The 16,269-nt window shown below is 36.2% G+C and overlaps 1 protein-coding gene across 3 annotated transcripts in view; it reads left to right on the top strand.

Moving 5' to 3' along the window:
* Window positions 1-2,512: 2,512 nt before the first annotated feature.
* The window catches only part of LOC145317609 (proteasome activator complex subunit 4-like), a 16,691-nt gene continuing 2,934 nt past the window's right edge, over window positions 2,513-16,269 (top strand). For all 3 annotated transcript variants that reach the window (XM_080158757.1, XM_080158756.1, XM_080158755.1), the window contains exons 1-18: window positions 2,513-2,608; window positions 2,957-3,041; window positions 3,498-3,660; window positions 3,972-4,368; window positions 4,530-4,602; window positions 5,522-5,642; window positions 5,959-6,117; window positions 6,317-6,744; window positions 7,029-7,164; window positions 7,784-7,880; window positions 8,947-9,211; window positions 9,825-9,903; window positions 10,027-10,107; window positions 10,637-10,712; window positions 11,611-11,716; window positions 12,204-12,412; window positions 12,927-13,031; window positions 13,254-16,104. In XM_080158757.1, the coding sequence (XP_080014883.1) occupies window positions 2,540-2,608; window positions 2,957-3,041; window positions 3,498-3,660; window positions 3,972-4,368; window positions 4,530-4,602; window positions 5,522-5,642; window positions 5,959-6,117; window positions 6,317-6,744; window positions 7,029-7,164; window positions 7,784-7,880; window positions 8,947-9,211; window positions 9,825-9,903; window positions 10,027-10,107; window positions 10,637-10,712; window positions 11,611-11,716; window positions 12,204-12,412; window positions 12,927-13,031; window positions 13,254-16,104 (5,500 nt within the window). In that variant the 5' untranslated portion in view covers window positions 2,513-2,539. The remainder of the gene's footprint in view (window positions 2,609-2,956; window positions 3,042-3,497; window positions 3,661-3,971; window positions 4,369-4,529; window positions 4,603-5,521; window positions 5,643-5,958; window positions 6,118-6,316; window positions 6,745-7,028; window positions 7,165-7,783; window positions 7,881-8,946; window positions 9,212-9,824; window positions 9,904-10,026; window positions 10,108-10,636; window positions 10,713-11,610; window positions 11,717-12,203; window positions 12,413-12,926; window positions 13,032-13,253; window positions 16,105-16,269) is intronic.

The raw sequence follows: 16,269 nt of genomic DNA, 5'->3' as shown, positions 1-16,269 counted from the left end.
AATTTAAGATTCCACTTTTGCCTCTCTTGGTGAAGATATCTTCAACAAGAGAGACAAAAGTGGAATCTTATATTTCAAAAATCGTATCGGCGTTGAAGATATCTTCACGAGAGGGGAAAGTGGAAGGGTAGATTACAGTTTTAGAGGGTCCAAACCATAATCATAGATTATATTTCTGCTTCTATAAAAATGGATTCAACTCCTAACTGTATAATATAATAATGTTTATTTGGTGCTGCCAGGAGATAGCACATACAATACTCTAAATTGCTGCTATCTATCGACAATTTAGAGTTTACATTATGATGTTTAGTCTCATACAAAATAAAATAATATATACTAAGAGATTAATTATTAACTAAATATAAATTGGTGGAAAAGAAGTAAAATTTTCAGGATATGCACCAGGAGCTACAGGAGTACTATCTTGACCAAAATGGGGATAGTGTATTTGATTCCTGAAGCCCCTTTTTAAAGAAGACGAAAAGAAAAAAAAGAATGGGAACATCCATAAAAGCGAAACCTTGAAACGGTAGGACAAACGTACTTGTAGAGCGCCAGAGCTGAATAAGCAGAATATTAATGTGAAGTCTAAACATAATTGTAAGTAAATTTGTTGCAAAACTTCTCAAATTCAAGATACTTATAAAGGGCATACTTTAATTTTTAAGACTATTATAGAGATTCTTGCCTTATAACATTGTACCTAATGGAAATAGGAATCAGTAATCCAATAATCAGAATTTATATCATACAAATATTTGATGTAAAAAAAAGTAAGTAATCAGTATGTTTTAAATGGACGCACGGGCTTTTTGATAACGATTATAAAGTTGCTACAATTCTAAATCGTATCTAATTGTTATAGAGTTCATGCAAAGTTTGAAATCGGTAGGACAATTTTAACATGCTTTACCCTCCTAGCATTGAGGGGTTCGTTACAATTGGGTGAGAATTTTTCCCTCTCATATAATGCTTATTTATAAAAAAAAAAGATTTTAATTTCAGATCCCGAATCACTAGAGATGATTGAAAAAAAACCCCGCTATATAGCCTCAAACCTGCTCTGGGCCTATATTATGCTCTCTAGAAAGGTTGGACTCTATTGGTAAAGTAGTTTGCGAGATATAGCTTGACAAGCGAACTATATCCTATCCTAAAATTGATAAATGTCGTCTTTAATTAATAATTACATAGTAGTCAGCGGCATTCTACATTCTTTTTGCGCAGTCTGACGTTTTTTTCTTGTCACAATTTCACAAATCAAAGTCTGAAGAATGAAAGTGCTACGTTTCGGTTTAAAAAATCTTTTTAAAATTAGACTTAAAACATTTTAAAGATTATTTTTAAGAAATTTACATCACAATAATTTAGTAAAAGATAAATTTTAACTGCTTCTATAAATGTATATTAATCATGATTTAGACCTAAATTGTTTTATTACGTATTACTTAATTCCTAGCACTGCACTGTAAGAATAAGATTTTAGATTTTTTATAAATGATTTATTGAAAAAATCATGATTTAAGTTTCTGTTTTTCTCTATTTGTTATTCTTGATTTTTTATTGTCTTTTTTTCTGTTAATTTTTAGAGATTTTTTATTAATATTTGAAGCTGATGTTAAAGTTGTTTAATGATCTTAGCAGTAGGCTGGAACCTTATCAAACATTTTGTTATAAAAACTTATTTTTACTTTTTATGTTTGAAAAAGGTTTATTCTTGCTGAGGGCGCGTTATGACGATCTAAAATCAAATAAAGAGAGGGGTAGGTTTCTGGTAAAATCCGTAAATGTGTTATAAGTAAAAAACAGTAGTAGAACGCTATATAAATTTATGTTAACTTTTAAATAAAATTTTTGTCTATAGTTCTTTTCAATAAGAAATACACATATTTAGTGAATATTATCGTTCTACTACTATTTTTAAGCCGTAAAACACACCTTTACGGATTCTACCAGAAACCTACCCCTTTCTTTATTTCATTATGTTACCCTCGATCGTCATTTGATATCTCTATTATTAATAATCTAAAGCGATATAGGATTAGCTTAGCTATTTCGAAGGTTCTCAACTGCATTAAACCCTAGCTTTTTTGATCAATTGATCAGCCCTAACGATTCATCAAAGATAGTTAATACGAAAATGGCTTTAAACCTAAAGTTTCTATTTTATCTCTAGATCGAAAAGAATAGTTTTTGTTAAAACATTGAACTTTTACGTCTTAACTGTTCAATTTTTATTGTACTATTCTATGACCGCGCTATCGCTTCCGTGTTGTCTATATACTAAATTTTTTAATCTCAATGCATGCTACTTTGTTTTTCTAATGTTTATCATAAGTTGGCTATACTCAAGAAATGCACATGTCAATAAATGCCTGCGTAAGCATTAAAAAAAACAAAAGGTTATATATTCTTTATTGATTAATCTTATGACAAAGGCTTTATTTAAGTTTAACGTTTTTTGAGATAGGCGTTATTTGAGATTGACGTTTTTGGAGATAATCCCACAAGTTTAATTTTCATATTTAGGCTAAAAATGGATGAAGAGGAAGATAGTTGTATGTCTGATGTTGATAATGATAATAAAGATAAAATTAATTGGAAGGTAATTAAATGGTTATTTCTTATTTTTCTGTATTTTAAAGAAGATTTTTTGTTCTTCGGTTCCTTAAAAATCTTAATTTTTTTGTGACCATTGAAAGAAAACAAAGTAGCGGGTTTCATCGTATTTTATTTTTCATAATAGCTTTTGATATGTTATTTTAGGTTAGGTTAGCTAGGTAAATGTAAATGATTGCCCGCATGGATAGGAAATAGGCCCCGCAGGGGCTAGAAATAGGAGACAAGCTACTATGAAAATACGACGAAACCCACCACTTCGTTTGTTTCAATGATAATTTAAATACCTATTTTAATATTTTTGAAAAATATTTACCAAGAACATATCTTTTAGGAGCAGCGTAAATTAGAACTTGGTTTTATTCCACAACGTGATATTGTATATAACAATCTTCTACCATATAAATCTGACTTGGACGGTAATTAGATTTCTTATAACATGAATAGTTATTTAGTGCAACGTATTATAGACATCTTTCTGCGGATATTAAAATAAGATAAAAATCTGTTCTATGAGCCCGAAGGTCAGGGATAACAAAATTAGTATTAATTTCATGATTATTATATTGATATTCGTGGAAAACTGTCTGTAATACGACGCGATACATGATTTTTCAGTATTGCTGAGAACCGGTTCTAATCCAACTGATATTAATCGGTTTTTAAAGCCATACTAGAAAATTTATCATTTTATTTAATGGGCTAGTCCATAGCTGTTTAATTTGTTTTTTTTTGCGTAAATTAAAATGAACGTGCTGTTTGCGACGTAAGGCAGTTTAAATTGCAAAAACTAAAAAGGATATTACTATTATCTTAATTTTTTTCATTAAATCTTTTCTGTGCTACTTAACATTAATATTTTTTGACTTTTTAAGAGGAATCAATAAGATGGTTCAAAGAAATCAAGTACAATCTTGGTCTAGCTTTGGCTACCAGGGAACTACGACCAGGAGTATTTGTTTGGATCTCAAGACTAAACAAATATATCCGTCTGTACAGTCTCAAATTTCCAGTAGAAGACCACTTGACCCTGATAAGGTTAGTTTACAGAATAAATATTGTCTGATTTCTTCGCATACATTCAGTTTTAGTTTAAAACATAGCAATTCCAATTCTTAAAGTGCCGTAAGACTAATAGTAGTAGTATATGTAACAGCGATATAAAGTGAAAGTAAATATCTGATGGGTAAAAAATTTCGATAGAACCCACCCTCTTGCAATGTAAATATTATTTACCTTTTATCACAGTTGTTTTTATTATTATTAGCCTTTGTTAATGCGCTTATTATAATTTACCTAATATTATCGTTATCGCATGTAGTTAATTAAAATGTTTTATTTTTATCTAGACTACTCTTCTCTCTACTGACAAGTCCTGACATGGAACCTGGTTTTGTCAACCACATTGCAGGAGCACTCTTCTCACTGCTCAAGAAGGTGGAGTTGCTGACTCCCGAGCAGCTGACGCTCGACTGGCGGCCCCTGTTCAACCTTCAGAAGCGGTTTGTGTACACCAAGTATCCCAGCCTGGGATTGCTCAACATTCCACACTCGTTGCCGAACAACATTCGCAACGTGATCCGTGTGTGCCGGCCCTACTTTTCTCTGGACGCCACCAAGGAGATGATGGAGGACTGGCGGCCGTTGATGTGTCCGTTGGACGTTACCTTTGGAGAGGCTGTGGCGCACATGACCCTTTTTCTGCCCACAAATCAGGCTTACATTAGCCCGGATAAGACTTATAAGGTACATTGATTTTATCACATATTACCGTATTTTTGTAGGGGTGGGGATTAAGTCTATGAAAATTTAACACGATTTTTCTTTAAAGGAAAAAGTGCTGGATTTTATTTCTGAAAGTGCAAAATCTACATTTATGTCCTAAAATATAATTGAAAATGCTTTAGATTTGGTTGGATGAGATGACTAGTTTCTGGAAGTCTTGTGGTAACAAATCTAGTTGGGAATCACAGTATATGGGTAAGTAAGAGTACCTAAATATTTAAAAACTGAGTAACTTGATATTAGTGTGTCCAGTCCAAGTATCACAAGATATTAGGGGAGAGAAGCTTTGCATTGTTTCTGGGTAGGTTTTAAGCCTGCCGTTGGGGTTAAAAACACACTGTCTTCATTCTCCTCTGGGAGGTAGGAAAGAGATATCTGTTATGAAACGTTTTCTCTTTAAAATTTTCCAGCTACAAATGGCAGAATAACACATATAAGAATATAAATGTCCGACTATTGTCCTATTACTGATATATAAAACATAGAATTGAATGTAAAATAGGGAGCCGATGGGGATGAGGTGTTAAGGGGGGGGGGGGGGGAGTTCTGACACTTTTGCGTAAACAGTGATTATAGGCTTTGTCTTTGGACTGAGAGGATAGGTTATTAGGGATAAAATCATTCTTATATGATAAATTTCCCCCAGATTTAAGATTTTTTGGATAGGCCTCCAGGTTCCGGAGCTCCAGGCCTCTAGGTTGTCTCTCTACAGGTAAAAATGAATTTTTTTTTTTTTAAAGAGTTAGATGTCAGCTTATGAGACAAAATATATATGTTTTTTCTTCAAATATGTGAATAACAATCAAAAAGAAGTATATTTTGTTTTATAAATTAACTTCTAACTCTTCAAAAAAAAATCTTATTTTTAATTTTTACCTGTACAGAGACCACCTGGAGGCCTGGAGCTCGGGAACCTGGAGGCCTATCCAAAAAATCTTAAATCTGGGGGAAATTCATCATATAAGAATGATTTTATCCCTAATAACCTATCCTCTCAGTCCAAAGACAAAGCCTATAATCACTGTTTACGCAAAAGTGTCAGAATCCCCCCCCCCCCCTTATCTATTTAAAAACCATATTTTGAGTTTCATATTGTTTTGCTTTATAATTTTAGGTCTATTGGCACGTTTGGCAAATCAGACCACTGGTCTCATTGATTGGAACCCATACCTGCCCTTCATATTCTCCAGAGTGGAACAGATGTTTCATCTTCCTGTCAAGTTTAAGAAAATGGGGTAGGATTAATCAACTGTTTTTTGTTTAAATTATTTTGATAAAAATTAACTTCTTACTTATTGGACATGCACAAACCACAAACAACGTAAGTAAATCAAAAATAAGGAGGATGGTTATTTTTCTTTCTTTATATCAACCCTTAGTGGTGTCCCTTAACCTGCGGGGTCTATACTTGTTTATATCTGAGGGGCTTTTGTAACCAAATTTAACCTAACCACACCAGACTCTCGACTAGGCACTTTGAGGTAAACCACTGTTTATTTTGATCTAATATACATAAGATAAATAATGATCATCAAATTATTTATTTTCAAGGACTGGATCCAAGGGTAGTCCAATGGACGACTACAGTGCAGCTAGATGGATAGTTTCCACCCTGGGACGAGGCCAGGCGGGTCAGAGTGAGACACAAACATACCTCACTAAGCTCTTTGGGAGCATTGATTCATATTTTCATCCAGCTAACATTGGAAGGTTTGTTTTATTCCTCATACAAATAGATATAACAAGGACAACAATTTCATATAACAGGGAAAACAGTTATTTGTTTACAAATTACTGGGAATAGATTATTATTTGTAATCATATGTAATTTTGCTAGGAAATAAATAGCTTATTGAAATAATATTTCTCTCATTTTTTGTTTCCAATATGACTTTTTCAACCACTTTAGGCACTGTGAGATACTGACTGGTTTCATGAACAAGCTGACCAACATGTTTGTGCAGCGCATCAACCGCGAGCGGTACAAGAAGCCGGAATGGGGCTACATACCTCCCAAGGAATACTGTCTCACAGACGAGGACATAACAACATTTGTTGAAACTCTAAAGCCAGCTGCGCTGCAATCCATGTGGTCCAAGTTTGGCTTCAGGGATGCGGGTGTCACCCTCCAGAATTTGGCCACACTTCGCCCGGAACTGATTTTGCCAACACTGACGGATAGATTCACGGCAGCTCTGGAAGTAATAACTGAGCCGCATAAGTTGACCGCTAGCCTGCACAGTATGATTGGTGTGAGCAGGTCGCTGGTCACTTACTCTAAATTTTATCCCCAGGGACAAGTTTCAGTTCTGCCCTTACTGTTCTCGACCCTCCCAGGTACATTATTTTAAAAATTAACTTTATTATCTTTTAAAAAAATCACTGATAAACTTAGGTATTAAAGCTCCCCTGTATCTCTTTTTTTTGCTGTGCAAATTTTGATTAAGAATTAAAGAGAGAGATACGTGAAAAATTAGCCTCATTAAGATTAATGTATTACTGTTTTATATCAATAGGTACTTAAGTATAATTGGTTAACAGTAATTACGTCATACATGTATTAACTAAATATTAAATGGTTGTCACCCTTTCAGATGCCTGATGTAAACTATTATTTTTAGGTATCGACACAAACGACCCAAGAAAGTCGATGTTGACATTCCAGTACATTGCAACATATGCCACCCTCATTCCCTTCGTGGATTTCTCAACAGCTAGTGATCATCATAATCTTACAGAGGAACAACATCAAATTAGGAATGTGTGATAGTATTTCATGATTTTTTTTTCTAAACCTATCCTATTAATTAAAGTAGTGAGATTTTTATGTCTAGCTTAAGATATCGATAACTACTGAACCGATAAGCTTCTAAGGGGAGGGGGGCGGATATGCCACTTTTTGAAACCAAAAGTAAAACGCGCATGTTCTTAGCCCATAAAAGGGTTACAGCTCTAAAATTTAGCACATTAGTTGCTTTTGTGGAGAACAATATGGAACTGTGAAGAAACGGCGGTGGAACCGCCGCTCCCGCCGAACTTTTCAATCATCTGAAATAAACTTTTTTATCATAAAAATTTCATTTGTATTTTCTTTTGACACTTGTAAGATTTTACACTTTTAGGAAGCTTCACATCGATCCTATGATGGTTTTAAGCAATTTTTTTAATTTTTAGATTCATGTTTTGGTAAGGTTTTTGGCTATTTTCTGCTGATATCTCTCCCGTTGAATATAGAGCCCTTAAATGCTAGGGGAACAGCCACAAATGAAAAGTGAGTGTCATGAATGGGTTTTAATGAGTTCTGCTACTTCGTTAAGCTATCTCTCTTTTTTCCTCGTAAATTTGAATCATTATCATACATAATTGCTTTTACCAGTCTTCAGTCTAGTCATTTTGATGACTTTGTGGCAGATTTCTGTGACAGGTGTTTTGCTATCATTGAAAACTCCATTGTTCTACAAACCAGGGCCGAGGTAAAATAAAATTAAGTTATTTATCGCATCGGATTATAGTCAAATTTCCGCGGATATCAAAATGAAAAATTATTAGATTAAAATCAGTTTTAATAGCCTCGCGTGGTCGAAAGCCCGGGCATGAAAACTGGTTTTAATTTTATGATTCTTTCTTATTTTGATAAGGTGTAAATTGGAAAATTGTCTGTCATACGATGCTTTACATAATTTTCAGTATTAGAAACTGTTCTAAACCAGCGGATATCAATCGGTTTCGAAGCCATACTGGAATAAGATATTCTAAACTAGAGCATTTTTATTTATAAGTAGCGCAGCATTAAAAGTTATCAATATTGTAGATGGAAAAAAAACTGTTGTATAAGGGGGGGGGGGGGTTTAATGCAACCATCTCGTAATCAGTGAGCAAATGGCACTTAGAATTCGAATTTCGATATGAACTTTTGCATGAGTAATCCTTGGTAGGTCTATTTTCCCTAAATCGAACAAAAAGTTAGAAAAGTAACGGCTGGCGGCTCAGCCGTTTAGCCGTTTTTTTTGCCTATTTTTAGGGTAAATCCATCATCAATTACATAGGAATCAACTGTTTAAAACATATTTTTGGTTTAATTCATGTTAAATGATAGCAAAAACCATTTTTAAAACTTCTAGTACCAACAGCTACCGTCTAGATCCGTTTGATAGCGTTTTGGAGTGGCATAGAGTCTTATGTGGAGATAGGTTTCGTGACTAATTTGAACAATAGGTAGCCGAAAAATGGCAAAACTGCTGAGCCGCCAGCCGTTAGCCGCTACTTTTCCAACTTTTTGTTCAATTTAGCGAAAATAGACCTACCAAGGATTACTCATGCAAAATTTCAGGTCGAAACTCGAATTCTAAGTGCCATTTGCTCACTGATTACGAGATGGTTGCATTAAACCCCCCCCCCCCTTATATTAGAATCATGACTTAAAATATTAATTATTAAAATCATTAAAAGAAACTTATTTCATATTGGTAATTAAAATTTTATCATGACATTGAAAGCCTTTTGCCTTTTGTTTTCATTTTTAAATTATCATACTGCTAGGTACCTAACGAGGACATGAGGATATCTCGCGAGGACACGATGACAAACGTGAGCATGGCCTCCACTCTGCAGACCATACTCATGCAGTCCAGCATAAAGGTGTACAATGTGGCCCTCAACAAGATCAGGTCCTTCATAACCGGTAGAATCTTGGAGTGCAAAGTGTCAGGAAAGATAGCCGCAGGACTCGTCAAGTGTCTTGTCAGAGTGAGGCCCGAGATTGGTCTCAAAACCTTCGTGCCTAGTCTCTGTGATAGTATTATTTGTAAGTATTTTTTTCTTCTCAAAGTTTTTACTAATTTGGGTTTTTTTTAAACTGCATATGAGGGAAAAAAATTAATTTCTTTGGGGTTTTGGAAGTTTTCTATCTCTCTGCAAAAAAGTCCCAAAAAGCCAAGATTCCAAAGGGGGGGGGGGGAAGTGACACTTTTTGAAACCAAAACTAAAAGTCAACAAAGGAACTCAACTAAAAAAAGAGTTACAGGTCTGAGATTTTGCATGGCAGTTGCTTTATAGGGGTGAAGAAACGGCGGTGCAACCGCCGAAAACCGCCGTTTCCCGCCGAATTTTTTTTTGCCTTTTCTCGGCGGTTTTCGGCGGTTGCGCCGCCGTTTACTTTACAGTTCCATATTGTACCCCTATAAAGCAACTGCCATGCAAAATCTCAAACCTGTAACTCTTTTTTTAGTTGAGTTCCTTTGACTTTTAGTTTTGGTTTCAAAAAGTGTCACTTTCGCCCCCCCCCCCCCTTGTTTTGTACTTCAACAATCTTAGCTGTTGTTCAAAATTAAAGATTATTAAACGAAAATATTAAATTAAATTGAACCACAATGATACCTACAAAGGATTCATCTACAAATTTTGTTTTTTACTTTCAGCTTCAGTTGAACAAATGTCTGGTACAGACCTGGAAGGACAGACCAAGTTCCAGTTGCAGATTTTGTCCAAGATAGTCAGGTTTGAAGCTATTTTAACCTTTTAAGATTTCTGTGTTAATGGTTACTTCATTTACAAGTAATTTGTTTTACTAAAACAAGATTTTTTATATTTTTAAATTTATTTTTCCTCTGTTAATTTCAGTGTGCCCGGAAGATTTTTAGTTCCGTATGTGGCACAAATTATCCAGGTTCTGGACAAGACTCTACCTTTTCTAAACAAGGAACACCCACATAGATATTATATTTAGCATTCTCTTTAAACATATGAGAATAATGAAGTAAAGGATTAACTGCAAAAATAAATAACCATCATTTATTTATATGAATGCAGTAAACAGTAATACTTTTTTTGTCTGAAGCTTAAGATCTTAATAACTACTGAACCGACTGGTACTTAAGCAAATAAGAGAAATCACCAAATCCTTATATAAAGTAAAAGGATATATGTTTATACGCTAACTGCTGAACCGATATAGTTCTCCTTAACGGTATAGCTTCTCATAGGTCCTGGGAAAGTTTAGAGCTATTTTGGTGAGGTTACCACCACCCTTCCAAGAGAAATCGCCAAAAATCAAAAAAATATAACTCGCGCCAACTAGCGGATATTTTATGGTAAGCACTGGCCTTATCATAGAAGATTTAAAGAAAACATTTTACGTGTAGCCGCTAGTATTTTAAAAAGTAACTTATGATCACTAAAAGGGCAAATTTTTGCTTCTTTAAGTATATTTTATTTGGTTGTGTCTGCAGGAGGATGAGGAAATGAGTGGAGCACTTCTAAAGAACACTTTGCGCGCTCTCACACAATATTGTCCAACTGATTACAAGGTCATTTTATAATGATTTCAAGGACATTCCATTCTATTTCATTGGGGGGGGGGTATTCTATATGAGCTTTTTAAATGTACGTCCATGTATGATTTTCTTTTTAAATGCGGCTTTCGATATATTTGTCTGTTTTATAAGTGTGAATAATATTTAGTAGCGAAGCTTATTTAAAATTACCTTTGTCTGTCCGTCAGTCAGTCCATCAGTAATACTATAGGGGGGGGGGGGTGATTTTCTCGGCTAATATTTAAATTAGACAGCTGAAATTATCACGGAAGATTCCTATGTCCTGTGCGCATCTAGTCATTACATTGTTTTGTCCGTATGACTGTCTTTATGCTTTAAAAGACACAAAAACTTATTTTATTCTAAGGGTTTCGTCTTTAATTTTTTTTGCATATTATCTTTTTACAACTGAACATCTGCTCTATGACTGACTTTGTCTGTTTGTCCATCAATGATTTTTTTTGCTATGCTTTGCTTCTTATGGATGTTGTTATCCTTGGTATATCTTTCCCCAAATTGTCAAAATATTAAGCAGAATTGTGGATCCGGATCCGAAAGGATCCGCATGTTTTTGAGTCCGGATCCGGATCCTGGGGTATAAATTTATGGAAAAATCTACCTAAATTTATATAAAATAGTCACTTACAAAGACATTCTCTTGATGAGAGCCAATCTTTAAGGTTTAGGTTCAGACTTAAAAATTAAAAGTATTTTGACTTCGATATTAAGGAATAAATATTTTTTGAAAATTTTAGTGATTTTATTTTTATTGTCAGGATCCGGATCCGCACTGACCAAATTTTGAGGATCCGGATCCGCATACAACACTGATATTAAGAATGTGTCGCTGTGTGCTGCCAATTGTTGTAAAAAAAATTCTTTTTCTGTTTAGTCTTCCGTGAAAGGTTTTGACAGACCTCTGTCAGAATACCTTCCTCTAGATGATTGGGGGGCGACTGTGGCTCCTAAGGATATTCAGATTGATTGGAATATTCCAGGTATGCCTATTAATACAGGGAGGGAGGGGACATTGGGCTGTTTATTACACTAGTCTCCAAAGTTTTATAACAACGATATCTTATTCGCTGCGTATAAACTTTGGTGACTTTTTTAAAATTCAGATTTGTTTGTTCATTAAGTTGTCCAAACGTGTAAATCACTTATTTTAAACAACAGAAGGGGTAAGTTCTGTGTATAATCTTTAGGAATACACATACATTAATTTATCGGCCATTGTCTTATCCCTGACATTATTATTATCTAACTTAGCGGGATGGAACTTTTGTAAAGATCTTAAATATATAATAACCACTTAAATAGAGTTTTTAATCTTTATTTTCTTCACAGCAACCATTAATTGTGACTTAAAGGGCATAAATGTGAAGTTAGTAAGTTGCGCTTGCAAAAATTACATTGTAATGCCGAGGTTTGTTTTGTAGGTTACATTTCTTCAGAGGTTCTCTTCACACCTTCATTTTTCTTTAGACAAAGATATGATCAATGAAGCCTCCAAAATTCTGGTGAAGTACTTAGCCTTGGAGGAGAGTAAGTTGTTGAGCTGGATGGAGGGACAGAAGACACTCTCCAAAGAGGAGCTGAAGCACTCATTGACTGTGATATTAAACCTGGTTCAGGGTGTTGGGTCTCAACTCCCCTTCTGGGAAGGAACCCCTATACAGCACCAGCATTCTAAGGTAACATGCTTCATTTGTAGTAGCGAAGTTATCTACAACTAAACCTACGTTGTACATCCGTTCGTCACTGGGGAGGTTATGGGTTCGAATTTCGTCCCTGAAAACTGCATCAAAACTAAAGACAAAGAAATTTACCTATTGCTGCTGTCAGTTGCGTAACAATAATAGAGTAGGGGGAATGCTTTTGTCCAAAACTTGTGCAAGTCAATATTATGCACAACAATTAATATTTTCAGGCAAATGTTGTGCAATCAAAGGGTTTACTGTCTGCAATAGTTGGAATGAGTGCTTTCTACCAATTATAAAGGTCTGGCCCTAGGTTGTTATAACTGTAAACAGAGGTTACGACTCTAGTTTTCCATTTATTGAGCTGTGTTTTCTGTAATATATTTTAACTACTACATACATACCTAGTTATCAAACTATTTTTTATAGTTCCAGATAAAAACGTTAAGATACGTCTCAAAGTGGCACATTCTGTTTTTTAAGTTAATTAATTTCTGTTAATATTTAGACAAACATGGAACACCATAAGCACGTGGTTTGTCTGGGAGAAAATTTAGAAATTACCTACAAGGAAGGAAATATCAGACTTATGGTTGTACAGTTCATGCACAAGGTAATAAATATCTGTTTTAAATATAATATCATATTGTATACCTTGTAATAAGATTTGTTTTTGTCTCAAGTTTAAGATCTCAATAACTACTGAACCAAATTGGTTCTCTATTGGAAGTAAGATTCACAAGAATGTGGAGTCAAACGCAGAAAACTTAAAATAAAATAAAAAAACTATACCTATGATAGCAATATTATTACAAATTATTTTAACATTGTTTAGTTGCTGCATTACATAGTGGCCGAGTTTCCCGACAGAACCAAGTGTCTGACCACCATTGTCAGCGTACTGCAGGCAGCTCTATTCTGGAATGGAGTCACCAAGGAGGAATACGAGGCAAGAAACAAATCATTCCAAGCGGTCAAGAAGGTGTTGGAAAACAAACTGCTGGGCAAGAAGAAAAATATTCGTCCCATCTTTGTTGACCGGGCACATTTGCAGCACGAGACTAGGCTAGTTGAGAATGTAAACAGAGATTTTACAGACCACCATAGACAGATATTTGAGGATATTCTGGAGCTTGCCACAAATCATTATTCAGAGGTGCGTATAAAGGCCCAAGAGTTGATGGGAAAGTGTCACCGTCACTTTGCCTACAGCTACAAAGTTGTTTTGCCCAGGCTTTTGCAGTTGGTTCACAAGGATACTAGCGGAGTTACACATGAACAGTACAAGGGAGCTTTGTACGTTTTGTTGGGACACAGCGGCAAATCCTTGGCCAACAAAAACTGTTGGGAAACCTTTGAACAAGTCTGCCCAGCAATGCTAACATCTCCATTGAGCGAAAAGCCAAGCATAATTGAAGTATGGTCCAAGTTAGCTGAAACAATCTTCAATCACATGGATACAATTGCGGTTAAAGTGGAGATTGAAGATCCTGTTGTAGACTGCGGTCTGAATCTGTGGGATAATGGCAGCTTTCTTGTTCCTGCGGGAAGCAAACCTAGTCAGGATGAAATCAACACAGGCTGTCAAGAGTTAAAGCAGCTCAGTGATGATAACTTGGAACGGTATAACAGGATTATTAACAACCTGTGTGACCTGCTGGAATCTGGTGAACTTCACTGGAAGCGCTACAAGGCTGGAGTACTAATCATAGCGACTATATTAAGACATGACGTCAACTTACCAGCTAGGGCTGTTAAATTATTGGCAAACAACCTAGCCCATGATAATTTAGAGGTGAGAAAGACCTCAATCTTTATTATGGCTGGAGTTTTAAGGCTTCAGAAGAGAAAACACAAGATTGCTGTCAAGGAGATGCCTGCTCAGACTCCGCCTGTTTCCCCAGGTGTCAGACAAGACAATGACTGGATGCTCTACAAGCCAGAAAATCATCCAACTGACGAGGAATCCTGGAATAAACCAAACTTTGTTCACAAAACCCACTGGGGCTATTATTTGTGGCCCAAGGAATTGAATATTTATGCCCCTGATTGTAATCAACCTAAATTGGATAGAGACATGGAGGAGTTGAATCCTGAAGAGCGACCAATTCTGGAGGTTTTTCACAATCAGAATCTTGTAGACAAAATTGTTGGATTCTTTTCTCTGGAGGAAAGAAAAGATATGGACAAGTTTGACTCGAGGAAATTTATGCTTTGGAAAGGATTGTTCAGAAACTATGGTGAAAGTGCTTTGAAGCTGTTAAAGCCTCACATAGAACGTCTTTCATTGACTGAAAACGAGTCATCCCAAAGATGTGGTGCCGAAATTATAGCCGGACTAATCCGTGGCTCCAAGCATTGGACTTGGAGCATGACAGAGAGACTCTGGGAGTGGCTGGTTCCACTTCTCCGCAAAATACTACTTTATGTCACTGTAGAGACTGTTGGGGACTGGGGTACATGCATGGCAACAGCTAGCGAATCCAGAGATCCAAATCGAATCCACTGGCTGTTGGAAGTGCTGATGGAAGAACCATTGCGTAGCCAGGGAAGTTTTCTGGACAGTAGCAGGCTGTACATGCTGCAGGGTGCTATGGCACAGCAGGAGTGGAGATGTGCTAGTTTGTTGCACAACCTCAACAACTTTCTCAGCCCTTTCCTCAATCATCCCTATCACAATGTGCGTGAGAGAATCGGATCTATACTGACCAACATTTATGCATGTGACTTTGATCATGAGAATAAGGAGGATATCATTTCTACATCTCCTAAAGTGGCAGATTTTGTTCAAAGTTTATTACCCCGGCTAGAGATTATGAAAACAGAGCCGGACCCGGAGTTGTACAATTTCCACAAAGCTTCGACTCAAAATCTCGAAATGAACCAAGAGTTTTTGGCATCTCTACCTAAGGAGTTCAGAGACATGATTTCAAAGCAAGGTTTGCCAATGCTTCCCATGGGAATGATACCAACAATTGGGCCTATGACTCCACCGCACGGAAATGCTATGTCTCCAAATGGTTCTAATTTACCCCCGGCAGGCGCGATGATCCCTCCTGGAGGTATGCTTCCACCGGGAGCCATGTTTCCTCCTGGGATGATGCATCCACCAGGAGCCATGTTTCCTCCAGGAGTTATGCCACCACCTGGATCAATGCCTTCTCCAGGTGGTATGTTTCCTCCTCCGGGGTCCATGCCCTATCCACGTCCTCCACCCCCTGGTGCTATGGTGCTACCACCTGGTGCAATGAGACCGCCTCCTGGTGCAATGGTACCGCCTCCAAATGGTTTTCCACCGTTTTTGATGAGGGGTCCACCTCCTCCAGAAATGCAGGGCAGGATGCCGTTCATGCCCCACTTCCCGCCTGGCAGTATACCTGGTACAAGTTCAGACAAAAGCAGTCCTGGTATGGTACCCATGATATCTGCTGAGACCAGTAAGACGTCAGTTCAGGATTCACACGTATCCTCTGATCCAGAGCTGCAACGGCAATGGGATGAGCGTCAGGCTGGTGTGAGGCTTCTCCAAACTGTGTGCAAGTTTATGATTGGCATTCTGTCGAGAAATCTTTATCCTCTAAAAGCGGAGCTGTTTGAATTTCTGCCAATGTTATGCTTGAATGAGAGTAATGAATTGGAACCAGAGTTGGCTAGAGATTGTATGTCTGCCCTCTCAGTTATGTCAGGTAAATTTTTTTTTCAATTTTAATTATTTTTTAATACGATTCCTGAGGTGTATTCTTTTTTTAAATTTGGGTCGCTGCATTGCTGGTGAGCCAAAATTATTTTTGTGAAAAATCCTCCAAAATCACAAAAAATCTACAAAAATTAAATATTATAACTTAAGATTT

Source organism: Acartia tonsa, chromosome 4, assembly GCF_053477335.1.
Source record: "Acartia tonsa isolate MP-2025a chromosome 4, ASM5347733v1, whole genome shotgun sequence".
Classification (NCBI taxonomy): domain Eukaryota; kingdom Metazoa; phylum Arthropoda; class Copepoda; order Calanoida; family Acartiidae; genus Acartia; species Acartia tonsa.
This window is presented reverse-complemented; position numbering and strand designations above follow the sequence as displayed.